Source organism: Podarcis muralis, chromosome 14 (assembly GCF_964188315.1).
Source record: "Podarcis muralis chromosome 14, rPodMur119.hap1.1, whole genome shotgun sequence".
NCBI classification, from domain to species: Eukaryota; Metazoa; Chordata; class Lepidosauria; order Squamata; family Lacertidae; genus Podarcis; species Podarcis muralis.
The window spans coordinates 46,027,045-46,041,360 of record NC_135668.1 but is presented as its reverse complement, the minus strand read 5'-3'; the positions used below and the strand labels follow the sequence as shown (position 1 = coordinate 46,041,360).

The following is a 14,316-nucleotide window of genomic DNA, read 5'->3' as shown; positions in this document are numbered from 1 at the left end:
GTCATGAGTTGCACAGCTATGCTGTGTTCTGCACATGCTTAAAATCTACACCCATGCCTTCCTTGTAAAGTGTTTGGTCTAAGGGTTATTGGTATGTCACGGGGAGGGGGAAGGAGTTGGCATTATGCTGAAGTCCAGTAGAATGTCCTTGCCTCTCTAGCCAAGATGAAGTCACAAAGCTACACAGCTCATGTCCTTTTAACTGATTAGTCAGAGTTGAAAAGCAAAGGTATTTAAGTTTATTATGCATTCATAGTTTCAAGTAGAGGGACACGTGTGTGTATAAACTCATGTTACATGAAGATTATATGTACCTTTTCATAAGCACCTTTCCACAATCCTACCACAGAACTATACTTGAATTTTGATGGTAGAATCTGCACTTTCTGAAATTTGTCATACAATTCTGACCCATTATCAAGAGTTGCCCAAACTATCTTTAAGCATTTATTTCCTATTTTAAAGGGAGATACTTTGATGTTAATTTATGAAGTGTGACTTTGGGGGACAGAAAAGGAGCACATGCTTGGGAAGAACTAACAGGTCCTGCATCACAACATAAATCAGGATATTTAATTGATTTTTAAAAACTACCAAGTGCATAAGGTTATCTTGTAGATTGAGCAGTTATATAGCAGGAACAGTGGTTTCAATTTTACTAAGGAGTTACTAAGGAATCTTCCTGCTGCAAAACAAGAGCATTAAATGTCCCTTATTAGAGAAACCAAAGGAAAGAAGCTATACTATTTCTTTGAGGCTCTCTAAAATGCACCCAGCTTCAGTCACCTGAACTAAATTACTCTGCAGACTTGAGTAAGTTCCAAGGATGTCATATAGTCTCTAGATTTTGTTAATAGCACTGACTATGTCTAATGCTCTTTACTCCTTCTCCTTACAACTTCAGGCAATTATTCACTCATGGGCTGTGGTTACCAATCCCTTCAAGCACCAACTTAATGTAAACCCCCCCCCCCCATGCCCGCTGTGGGATCAGTTTGTTTGTTACCTTGCAGTGATCAAATTAGTTTCATCAGTCACAAGGAAAGTAGATATTTTTTTATTGGTCACAGAATACACTGTTGAGTCTAGAAGGTAAGAGCCAATCTGCATTCAGTTGAAGCAAACACTACGAGTCGCAGTATGGCAGCTTGTATTCTTCTGGTCCATCAAGCTTCAGTGATACTTCCTCCAGCGATCATGCTCTGAATAGCCAAAACAAACAGTATATGGAAGTGCATCCTTCATTTAAAAGGTTTATCCCATATTTCCATGTGTGTTCAAAGCAGCTTCTAATTACCATGACAAAGCTAAACAATGACATACTGTAGACGATCATTAACCAAATACCTGGGGAAAATGGGTTTTACCTAACGCCTGACAGCAACATGGCATCCAATTAAACATTCAGGTTCCCAACAGTAAGCAGCTATATGCATCTGGGAAATTTACAAATTTCCCATGAACACAACCTCCCCATTTCTCCAGGACAAGTACTCGGAGCTATACTTTGGCCATGTAAGTTCAATTTAGGTATCCCAAGAAACTTTAGTAGTTTCAAAAGGAAGAGAGAGAGAGTGCAACTGATGCAATCCACCATAGGTCGGGGCATGAAGCACGAGCAGAAAGTCAACAGCACACATGCCTTTCCCTAAAAGCATTAAGAATTCTCCTCTCAGAGGACTTACAGTACAATCACATCTTACGCAGGGAAGGTACACATATGCAAAAACTGCTATACTTGAACCACCCATTAGTGTCCTTACATTTCCAGAGCCAGAGCACTGAGTGGGCCTTGTCCCCCAAGCAAGGCCATCACATCATGTTGGCTCTGGAAGCCTAAGGGTGGTCATGCGAGTTCTTGTGGGAACCTGGGACGGCCCCACAGTATCTTGCAAGAGCACCCCAGAGCCTGCCTGCTGAGCAGGGCTTGCCCAGTAAGCAAGGGAGGGGGGTTAAAAGATCTCTGCTTTGCATGCATTTATCATGTAAAGTTGAAATCGTGCAAGATAAATGTGCGAAAGATGCGACTGTACTGTATTTACTGCTGCTTTTTAGGTACACACAATGAAAGTTTTACTCACTTATATGGTCGAAGCTCCACATGTAGCTGAGAACCACATAGGCAGTTAGCATCATGGCGACGCCACCAATGCCTGGTTTCTTCACATCAATGTACTTTTTGACAAATCTGTCATAGCCTAGTGAAAAAGGAGCGTAGTCTTAGCCATACAGATAGCAGAGGAACACCTAGTAGTGATAAGTGACAGCTACACTAAAAAGCTAACAGAATAAGGAAGTCTTCAGCCCAATATCACTACTTTTGCAGCCTGTTGTTTAGTTCCATTGAACTCAGTGGCCTCAATGAGACCTACCTTTCTAGCTAGTGTACTTCGGCTTATAGCCCAAGTAGGAAATTTATCAAAAATCAGGATTTTACAACAAGGCTGTACCATTTAGTTTATCTAAACACTTTAAAATGGCTACATTAAGACATATGCTTAAGAACAAAGGGAAAGGGACTGGGAACTCAGGTTAAAGCTGCAGCTCTGTAGAAGAACGAAGGTTTTGCAAGAGGCCTTGCGTTCAATGCCTTCCTGTCCAAGTAGCTGGGCTCGGAAATAAAAACCTGCTTGAGATGTTGCAGAACTACTGCCAGCTCTACATGGGGTAACAGCCCTCTGGTTTTTTATTCATAAGCAGCCACTGCCTCTGTATGTTTTTATGCTACTCCTGTTGATTTTGCAGTTTTTAGTATATGCTTGTTTTTTGTTTGTTTTAAACTGAAGGGTGGTGTACAAGTCCTTTAAATAAGTAGGAACGAAGGCCAGAAACTGCCTGTTCAGGGTTGTAGTTCTGTGTGCATTTATTTGAGTGTGCCAATGAGCTCAGTGGAAGTTAGTCACGAGTAGAAATGCAAAGGATCTGGCTGCAAGACCGAGGAGACTTGTGGCTCAATCCTATGCCTTTTTACTTTTATGCTACCAAATTCAATAGAAATATACTCCCAAGTATGTATTTGGATCACACTGTGAATGCATCAAGTGGGATTAAAAATCTGAAGGTGGATCACAACTAGATTGTCAAACCCCATGAAGCCTTTATTTCGTTGGCAAATTAAGAGTATTTCAATGGAAAGTGTGATCTGTTGTACACTGAATCCTGCCAGTGCTTCTCAGGCATAACACTATTGGCATAAACCTAATAGGAGACTTCTGAGACCCTGGTTAACTGCACACAAATGTGTGGTTATCTGCACACAAAATGTCGGCGTTGAACAGTTTAAATATTCAGCAAGACAATCACATGCATACAATTCCTGCCACAAATATATGCTCCACATCAGATGTTTCCCAGACACTCACCTCCTCGGATACTCGTAACAAACCCAGCTGGGGTATAATCTCGAGTTGCTAACCAGTTTGGCAACTGCCCCACTTTTACATCCAGCAGCCTCATATCTTTTACTGGAACTAAGAGAAAAAGAATGTGAGGGTGGGCATCTGCTATGACTTACCCATCCCTATTCCAAGGAGGAGGAACAAGTGGTAACATAAGGTTCTCCCCCACACCTCCCCTCGGAGGCGACCACCGACTTCTGACATTTTCCAAAGATGAATAGGCAAATTCATGGAGAAGAAAGCTATTGGTGGCTTTTAGCCATCACAGCTATGGCACAGCCTCTTCGGTTGGAGGCTATAAATACTTCCCAATACCAGTTACTGGAAACTGCAGGAAGGGAGCGTTGTTCCTGTGCTCAGGTCAGAGGCATCTGGTTGGCCACTGTGAGAACAGGATGCTGGCCTAGGTGGGCCATGATCCGTTAGATCAGATATGTCCAACCGGTCGACCGTGATCTACAGGACCTATTTCCGTGGGCGCCACGTTGACATTTATTTTCTCCCCGCCGGTGGGGTGGGGGAAGAAGGTGGGCGGCCGATAGGTGGCTTCATCGCTGCTTGCGACTGTCAGCGATTTCTTGTAACCCTCCTTAAAAAAAAAGCTCAACATCTCTGGGCAACCCTCCCCCTAAAAAGCTCAACAACTCTTTCCACCCACCCCACGCACGCACGCTCCTCTTTCCTCCAATGACAATGGGTTTTATACTCCCAGTATTAAAAAGCTGCCAGATTTTTTTTAATACTGGGAGTAGATCGCAGTCTCTTGGGAGTTGAACGTGCCTGCACTGGGTTATTCTTATGGGGTGGGGGGCAGGGGAGTTCGAAGCTTTGTCTGCCGAACTTCTCCCTGACACTGACACACAAATGCAAAGGAGAGCTGTTGGGCGGCAACAAAGAGAAAGGCTGGGGTGAGAAACGGTGGCCTCAAGAGCGAACCCCAGCAATGAAGAAGAGCAGCGGCCTGGCGCTTGTACCCAGGGCTACATTGAGAAGGGCGTCTCTTTTCTCAGAAGGCGCTCCCTTCTCCTTCCACAAAGCGCTTCTTCTCCGGGAAATGGGAGCAAGTTAATCCCAGCACCTCCCAAGCCCTGACAGGAGCCGGGTCACCTTGGCGTCTCCCTCCCTCCAAAAGCGCTTACCGGGTCGGTCCGCCATCTTGAACCTGCCGCAGCGCCTCCCTGCTCCTCCGCTCGCAAGGGCTGCCGGGAGAAGGTTGCGCGCGCGGGGGCTCGTGGGAAAAGAAGGTCGCCCTCTCCTTGGGCGGTGTAATGGGCGGGCCTGGCGAGTTGGGGGGCTGGGCTGGGCGGAGCTAGTTTGGGTGGGAAAGAGAAGCCAAGGGATTGGATAAGAGCAGGATGTACTCCTCACAGGTGTCTTTGGCGACCATCCTGGGCCCGCGCGTACCTAAGGGGCGAGATCCACAGAAGGCAGTGGGATTTGCTTCCTGAGTAAACAGGCATAGGGCTTCATATTCCGCTTTTTTTCTTTCCTGAAGGAGAGCCAGAACGGCTTTTCAGCTGAAAAATACCCCAGTCAAAGAAAATACACACAAAAGCAAAACAACAACAACAAGCCCAGAAGCAATAAGCTCTCGCATAGAAAATACTCTCTTAATAAAGGACTTAGACGAAATGTTTGTCCAAGCCACAATGAATTAATGAGATTTGCTTTTGAAACTGACCACACACAAATACTTTTTTTTGAAAAAGGTTTTAACAACTATTTTTCGATACTGGTTGCTTAATTTCTGCTGACTTTTGTTGTGTTTTAACCTTTCAAAAGCCACCCATAGTGCTGCAAATTACAGCAAAGGATGGGGGAATATATTAAAATAATATTGCTGTTCTATAGTTCTCCTTTTAATATAAATCACTCAAGTTGTGTAGCATAAAACTGCAAACGTATCACGATGCATTCTAAAACAATCACTAATCCAAAATATAAAAGCAATAAAAAGGCACCTCACCTCCAAAAATAGAGAAAAAGAATACAAAGGCATACCTTTTAAAGAGAAATGATTTTGAAACATAATCTTCTAATGATTAGACAATTCTGTTATTTTATTGCTGATTGATTTGTTCTGTATAAACGCTGGCTTCTGCTTTTATTTTTATTGCTTTTATTAGTCTTGGATGTTGAGGTTTGTTTGTTCAACCCTGACGAACAGATTGAAAGGCAGGATGTTAACATTTAAAAATCGATCTTACGAGGAAAGGTTACAACATTCGGGACTTTTCGGTTTAGAGAAAAGGCGAGTCAGAGGATAATAGAATATGCAAAAATATGCATGGCATAGAGAAAGAGGCTACAGCATGTTTTTCTCCTCTCATAGCACTAGAACTTGTGGGCATCCTGAATGTTGGATTCGAGACTCATAAAGCACTTCTTCATACAGCACGCAGTTAAACTATGGAACTCACTGCCACAGGAGGCAATGAGGAGGTGGCCACCAACTTGAATGGCTTTCAAAGAGGTCTAGACAAATTCAAGGAGGTGATAAGAAAATAAATGCTCCCTCAATTACATAAAGGTATATTGAACTAATAGGTATGCGGGTGGTGCTGTGCGTTAAACCACAGAGCCTAGGACCTGCTGATCAGAAGGTTGGCGGTTCGAATCCCAGCGACGGGTGAGCTCCCGTTGCTCGGTCCCTGCTTCTGCCAACCTAGCAGTTCGAAAGCACATCAAAGTGCAAGTAGTTAAATAGGTACCGCTCCGGCGGGAAGGTAAACGGCGTTTCCGTGTGCTGCTCTGGTTCGCCAGAAGTGGCTTAGTCATGCTGGCCACATGACCCGGAAGCTGTACGCCGGCTCCCTCGGCCAATAAAGCGAGATGAGTGCCGCAACCCCAGAGTCGGCCACGACTAGACCTAATGGTCAGGCGTCTCTTTACCTTTACCTATATTGAACTAATAAAGGGAACAGCCATGTTTCTTTCCTCTCCACTGTGAGGCCTTGAAATAAAATGCATCTTGATATAAAACGTATCTCCATGAGTCAGACTCCTTGGGACTATAAAGACATGTAACAATTTGTTTTGCAACATTTTTAAATTAAGTGCTTTGTAACAACTGATCGTCTTAAAACTCGCAAAACAGTTTGCAGTTTACACTTGAAATCTATGCAACCATCTTTTGTTTGTTATTATTTTAATATATTTTTTATATATAATTTTTATTTATGATTTCCAATTGTATACCTTTCAATAATTTTATAATCATTTTAACATTTTGAAACTCGATTTCCTTCCCCCTCTTTCTGCGGTTCCTTAAATTTGTTTTTTTTATATCTGCATATTCCCAATTAACTTAATCATTTATTCATCTACTTTAAATGTGTACTCTTATGAAACTGCAGGTTATTACAACAATCCTGCCAATGTTCTTATCCATTTACAGTTTGTTTGTAAATATTCAATAAACCGTTTCCATCTTTTGTTTGTTAAATCCTTTCGCTCTTGCTAATGTCTTTATGATTCCTGTAAAAATTAGTCTGTGAGTTTGTGATTGTATTTTGTAAATCACCCCGTCAGGCATTGTCTCCAGCTATCAGTTTCCAGTCTCATCCTCTCATGACACCTAGGGGGATGTAAAAGCCAAAGATGAGCAAAAGATCTTGTTGCCTCATGTCATCACTGAATCAGGTATGACTCACCTGTCTCACATGTACCTAATCTATGTTTGGCACGGGGGAGTGGGGAGCGTGAAAGGTAGGGCAGTTCATTAAAAACTTTTTTTTGAAAATGCCTGCTCCAAAGGTCTTATCTTACTACACTAGGGATTATATAGCTATACGTATCTGAAATTTCATGCGTATCAGTTAATATCTTGACCCTGCTCCACTGAATTGAAATTTCAGCCTTCACGACATAGGAAAATGGTCATGTTAACAGCTATTTTCGAGGAGGAGGGTCAAGATATTAACTGATATGCATGAAATTTCAGATACAGTAGTACCTCGGGTTACATAAGCTTCAGGTTACAGACGCTTCAGGTTACAGACTCCGCTAACCCAGAAATAGTACCTCGGGTTAAGAACTTTGCTACAGGTTGAGAACAGAAATCGTGCTCCAGCGGCACGGCAGCAGCAGGAGGCATCATTAGCTAAAGTGGTTCTTCAGGTTAAGAACAGTTTCAGGTTAAGAACGGACCTCCAGAACGAATTAAGTACTTAACCCGAGGTACCACTGTATAGCTATATAATCCCTAGTGTAGTAAGATAAGACCTTTGGAGCAGGCATTTTTTTAAAAAAAGTTTTTTATGAACTGCCCTAGTGAAACGGGATTTGAGTTCGGGGCTTATCTCAGTTCGGGGTTTTCTCTCTTTTGCCTGCCTGTGGATACAGAGAGGACCCTGTTGCAACAGTGTCCACACAGCGGGTTCCCCGGCTGCTGACGCCTTTCCAGAAGCAGGAACGAGTCACATGCTCACGGGCTCTTTTGGCCATGTGTCACAAAAACCTTGATGACTTCTTCGCCAGACTAATTGCTCAGGAAGAAACATGGGTCCATCCAAACAATGGACGCATTCTGCCTTACCACCTTCAAAGTAGGCACGTGTCCAACCATCAGTGGGCAAGGTCCTGCTCACGGTCTTCTGGGACCAGCACAGAGTAGTGATGATGGATTTCCTGGCAATGGGTACCACAGTTTCCGGGACATACTACACTTCACTGCTGTGGAAGGCCATCAAAATCGAGAGGTGTGGTGTGCTGAACAAAGGTGTCTGCCTCCTGCAGGATAATGCCCCGGTTCACAACTCACATGTTGCTCAGATGGAAGCACTATGTGCTCAGATGTGGCTATGAAGTCCTTCCTCACCCCTTTATTCTCCTGACCTCGCACCATCGGACTTTCACCTCTTTCCAACCATGAAGTTATTTTTCAAGGGCAAGCTTTTTCCAGACGATGAAATGCTCATTTCTGGGGTCAAGTCATGGCTTCTGATGCAACCTGCTGATTTCTATAGATGAGGTCGCCACAGCTGCATAAAGCGATGGGAGAAGTGTGTGACTCTTGCTGGTAGCTAGGTAAAGGTAAAGGGACCCCTGACCATTAGGTCCAGTCGTGGCCGGCTCTGGGGTTGCGGTGCTCATCTTGCTTTATTGGCCGAGCGAGCCAGCATGCAGCTTCCGAGTCATGTGGCCAGCATGACTAAGCCGCTTCTGGCGAACCAGAGCAGAGCATGGAAACGCCGTTTACCTTCCCGCTGGAGCGGTACCTATTTATCTACTTGCGCTTTGACGTGCTTTCGAAATGCTAGGTTGGCAGGAGCAAGGACCGAGCAACGGGAGCTCACCCCGTCGCAGGGACCCGAACCGTCGACCTTCTGATTGGCAAGTCCTAGGCCCTGTGGTTTAACCTACAGCGCCACCCACGTCCCCTGGTAGCTATGTAGAGAAGGACTAATAACTGTGCCCCATTTCGTTTGTCTCAGTCTACAGGAAGTACGTCATGGGAAATGTTTAATGAGCGCCTCTCGTACCTTGGCCTCGGTGGAGGTCTATGAGGCATCGTGGGGAGGGTTCTATTGACCGAACCTTTCCTGAGTTTCCTTTCCTCCAGGGCTATTGATGACTACTAGCCATGGTGATTATGGTCTGCTCCATAGTTGGTGGCAGCAATGCCCTTAAACACCAGTTGCTGGAAACCGCAGGTGAGGAGAGTGCTCATATGCTCAGATCCCATTGTGGCTTCTCATTGAGGCATCTAGTTGGCCCTTGTGAGAAACGGATGCTGGACTAAATGGACCATTGGCCCTAACCCAGAAGGCTCCCCTTACGTTCTGATGCAACCGTCCTGAATGCATGCTCTTGTTCTCTTGGCACACGTACCTCTTCCTCAGGGCCAAGATCTGGCCATTCTGAGCGCAGATCCATGCTTGATAATTCACGTGTAGAGAAATTAAGGGTCATACAGGGACCTAAAAGTGAGCGAATCTGCACTATTTGACAAACAGCCATTTCAGAGCAGCCCAGCAGGTGTCAGCCTTGCTTAGAAAAAAAACAGCCTGTTCAGAAAAAGCTGTTCAATTTCTCTGGCTGCTAAGAGGCTCTGGAAAGGCTTGCGACATATGGATCTTTTTACTTATTTCTTAAAATTGAGCTAGAGGTTGCTGCAAAGGGATAGGCCACTAAATAAGTTTACATCCAAAGGAGACCGTGCTACATGGCGGAGGAAGACAAGTATTGTGATATTTCCTGCAATAAGAAACAATAAACCAATCAGTTAAAGACTCTGGGTCTTGCTGATAGTTTAGCTCTTATAACTAACTGGCTTTTAAAAAAAATGATAATGGGTGTATTGCAGTTTTCATGTTGTGTACTACCCTGTAATCTGTGTAAGAAAGGGTGGGGTGTTAGTAAGACAATAATAGGAGTAGTAGGAACAGCAACATAAACAAGAACTAGCATGGTTACAGGTGCCATATAATGCTTGTTCCACATTTGTAAGGAATCAATCATTTATTGTGGTCACACTTTGGAACTGCCTGCCTATTGACACCAGGCAGGTACCTTTACTGCACTGTTTTCAGTGCCTGCTAAAAACATTTTTGTTTAGAGAAGGCTATCCAAATATGTAGAGTGCTGATGTGTGTTTTCATCTGTGTTTAGTTTATCACTAATTTTATTTTATTTTTGAAATGTTTTGAATAGTTGTTTTTAACTGTTTTACAGTTTACCGGCTCTGCTATTTTCCTGCTATTTTTAAATTTCCCCTTGCAGTATGAAACTTCCAGAAAACACTAGGGGCACTCTAAGCCAAAGCTTCCGTTCAAGCAAGCCAATAGTGAGATCCAAAGGGCTGGACCCCGCGGGAGATTGTGTGCTCCCTAGAATAGGGATTTCTTCATTAAGGTCTCCTGTGGCATGTCTGTGAAAAGACAATTAAAAAGCATACAGCGTCTAGCACGGTGCATTGCAGTTGCTGCAAGAGGCAGGAAAAAAATGTGGTTTGCCAAGAACCTCAGCAATTTTCTAGTAGCCCATGGCAGGTCGGATTTTGGGAACCACTGCCTTAGAACATTATATCCCCCAGTAAAGACCTGCAGACGGAGGTTTCTTAGTAGACAAGTTGACACTCAGTGGAACAGGGTTTCTCTGAAGGCAGAAAAGCTTGAAAGCTACTTTAACCATCACCAATTTGTTGTGGGCTGTCAGATGTCACAGGGTATGCGTGAGAATTCTGGTCCTCTGTTGCTTAAGATGCAGGAAATGCTTCCTGATGAAACTAGGATTTTTTTAAATGGCTACCATGAACAAGTCATCTCTAGAGAGGTTACTGGACAGCTTGACAACTGAGAGGTGTCCATATTTGAACATGGCTTTTCGTGGAATTTAGTGTACACAGTAAGTTTACCCCCCACCTCTTTTTTTTTCTTCAGAAGATGGCCTCAGGGAGAATTCTACATTAATAGCAACTCCTTTCAGAAGAAGCAATCTCTGCTCCCTGAGAAAACAGCTATTTTCAGGCAGGCCTGTTCTCGAGGAGCTGCTATTTTTAGCAAATTCTGTTTGGTGAAGGGGGGGGGGGCGTCTTTGTTTCTAAAAACCCACAGCCCTCCCCTCACTCCAGCGCTGGTAGCTGCTCCTTGTCTGACAATGAACTATCCCTTGTGGCGCATATTAGTAGCCTGAGGGAAGTGTACAAAAAGCAGCAAGCCAAGCAAAGGCTAATGATGGAGGCGGAAGCCTTACGGAGTGCTCCTTTCTCAGCAGGTTCCATTAGTAAATGAAGTTTTCCTGAAGGGACCCATATTTGCTTTCAGTGTATTCCAAAACACGGCACTTAATCCTGCCATTCAACTTTCTTTAAAATATGCCCCTCCTAGCCATACGACTCAGATGTCACGAGCTACAGTGGCATACCCTCCAACATTTCTCCAATGAAAATAAGGGTGTCCTGTTCCATAATACAGTGGTACCTCGGGTTAAGAACTTAATTCGTTCCGGAGGTCCGTTCTTAACCTGAAACTGTTCTTAACCTGAAGCACCACTTTAGCTAATGGGGCCTCCCGCTGCCACCGTGCCGCCGGAGCACGATTTCTGTTCTCATTCTGAAGCAAAGTTCTTAACCCGAGGTACTATTTTTGGGCTAGCGGAGTTTGTAACCTGAAGCGTCTGTAACCTGAAGCGTATGTAACCCGAGGTACCACTGTACAGTTTTACCTTGGATCCCGAATGCCTTGCGAGTTGAACGTTTTGGCTCCCGAATGCCGCGAACTTGGAAGTGAGTGTTCTGGTTCGCAAACGTTCTTTGGAACCCAAACGCCTGACAGGGCTTCCGCAGCCAATCGGAAGCCGCTCCTTGGTTTCCGAACGTTTTGAAAGTTGAACGAGCTTTGGAACGGATTCCGTTCAACTTCCAAGGCACGACTGTAATAATAATTTTGTTATTTATACCCCGTCCATCTGACTGGGTTGCCCCAGCGGTTTCCAACATATAAAAAAACCTCATAAAACATTAAACATTAAACAACTTCCCTTCAGATGTCTTCTGCAGAATGTATAGTTACTTATATCCTTGGCTCAGAGGTCAAATAACTCCATACCCTCCAACATTTCTCCGATGAAAATAGGGGCGTCTTAGGATCAAATTCCAGGATCAAATTAGAGACTAGGATGGCTTCTGTAAATCTGGGACTGTCCCTGGAAAATAGGGGCACTTAGAGGGTTTGTTAACACACCAGAAAACCTCCTGAATTATCTCAGCAGGCATGTGGGTTGTCAGGAAGGGGTGTGGCTCAGTAATGAAACATCTATTACTACTATTACTACTGCAAAGCTGGGAGAGAGGTACCTGAATGGTTTTTCTGGCTCAGGTTCCAGAATAGCTTGACTGTCCTTGAGTTCTACTCTCCTTGAACTGGAAGGAGGAAGATACATTTGCTGCTGTGCCTCAGGGAAGAAAATGTTGTGGGCTGGCTGTTCATACATAAGAACTACTGCATGCGTTGATTAGAAACTGCTAGGATTGCAGCGGAATTTGTACGGCAGCGAGGGTGGTCAGCCTTGGGAAGCCAGGACAGAGCTAGCCTTGTCTCTGCCAAATCTGCTTCTCGCTCCTGGATTGCCCTTTCCCATCCAGCATCTCAGACACGCCCCATCCAGGCTAGCCTTTCCCCAGCGGACAGCCTCTCTGGGGATGCAATCCGAAACCCTGTTTCATATCAGGCCTCCTGGACGGAGCATCGCATCCAGATGTTTTGCTGGGAAGCTACCTTTGAGAAAGCCCAAGCTCAGCGCCACTGCCAAGGAAACGTCTCCATCAGTCAAGAGGTTGCTAGAGAAAAAAAGAGAAATCTTTTCTAAACTAGGCCTTGCTACATCTGACCACATCTGTGACACTTTGGTGTCTTGAAAACACAGGGTTGTATCCAATGCTAGTCCTTCTCATTGAAATGAGTGGATCATAACTCAAGTACATTAATTTTAGTGGGTCTACTATGAGTAGGATTTAGTTGGATACAATCCACAATTTCCACTGGTCTTGCGGGGCAGGGTATAACTAGTTCTTCTGATCTTTATTTCAGTTATTAGCTTAGGGCCACAGCAGACATGGGAACTCCAGAATGAGATTTCCCAGTTTTCAGTTTTTAAACTTGGTCATTCTAGCTGTTAGTCCTATAAAATATGGCCCTCTTCCCCTAGCATAGGAAAGACCACACATTTGGTAAGTTTAAAATGGTTTACTTACAAACTCTCCAAAGGTCAGGTTCATGTGTTTTTCCATACATCAGTCAGAAATCACAAGCAGTAAAACTTGATTTAGTTACAGTGGTGAAAGTTCCTAAATAATTGGTATAGGAATGCAAGAATGGCTTGTAAGAAACGATAAGGTCTGAGCTGCAGCAACCAGTTCAGAACCTCTTCACACGCAGAGCTTCTCCGGTAGACTGAGAGGGGAACAAAGGCCTGACTACCTTCCTCTCAAGGTAAGGGGGAGTGACCTAGCTATGCCTGGCATGGTGTTAACCCCTTCATGCATTAATTAGACTTAAACATGTTGGTTATATGAGGCAGATTATAACACAGGGAAGAGGAATGGGCTATCCTGAAAGAAAGAAAGAAAGAATGGGACCCTGAATGTGAGAATTCTGCTCTGCAAAATCTTCCTGCAAGACCCACTTGCCACATTTTGAAACAAGTCCAAATGATGCTGCAAAAAAAAGCACTTTTCAGTTCAGTTTATTATGAAGTTAAGCAGGTGCTGAATTCTCATCTCCTGCTGCAATCAGCAGGGCTTAAAATTGCTTCACTTTGGCTGGGTCGTGCACCCATCATGAGTAATATATACATATTCTTAACGTTTTTCATGGATGCCTCACTCTCAAGCATCTGAAAGGGCTTCACAGCACGAGCTGTTCCCAGTCATCTACCCCTTGAAGATAATTCTCATCCTCCGATAAACACTTTCTTCCCGTTTTCTTATGAGAGAGGGCAGGGCAATCATTGCTGGGGATCAGCAGCATGCTCTGGCCCACTTCACCTGTTACGAATGACCCACACAAAAAGAGAGCAGCATGAACAAGATAATCCCTGTGCATTATCACATCTGAAGCCTTACCAACAGGCTTTTCAGATTCTGTTTTCAGTTTCATGTACATGCCTCCAATTTCCACAATGGCTGATCTTTCTACACATTTTTTAAAAAAAATTAAAAAAAAGTTTATATATGTAATAGTGACAATCTACTGTGGGTTAACTTGCTGATCAGAAGGTCGAGGGTTTGAATCCCCGCGACAGGGTGAGCTCCCGTTGCTCGGTCCCTGCTCCTGCCAACCTAGCAGTTCGAAAGCACGTCAAAGTGCAAGTAGATAAATAGGTACCGCTCCGGCGGGAAGGTAATCGGCATTTCCGTGCGCTGCTCTGGTTTGCCAGAAGCGGCTTAGTCATGCTGGCCACATGACCCGGAAGCTGT

At 44.3% G+C, this 14,316-nt stretch overlaps 1 protein-coding gene across 1 annotated transcript; it reads right to left on the bottom strand.

Annotated features, from left to right (window-relative positions):
- Positions 1-1,034: 1,034 nt before the first annotated feature.
- ATP5MF (ATP synthase membrane subunit f) lies at positions 1,035-4,685 on the bottom strand. The gene is made up of 4 exons (XM_028705447.2): positions 4,538-4,685; positions 3,363-3,470; positions 2,082-2,198; positions 1,035-1,202 (listed from the first exon to the last, which is right to left on the bottom strand). The coding sequence occupies exons 1-4, from the start codon at positions 4,551-4,553 to the stop codon at positions 1,174-1,176; spliced, it is 270 nt and encodes an 89-aa protein (XP_028561280.1). The 5' UTR covers positions 4,554-4,685; the 3' UTR covers positions 1,035-1,173.
- Between the last annotated feature and the right edge of the window lie 9,631 nt (positions 4,686-14,316).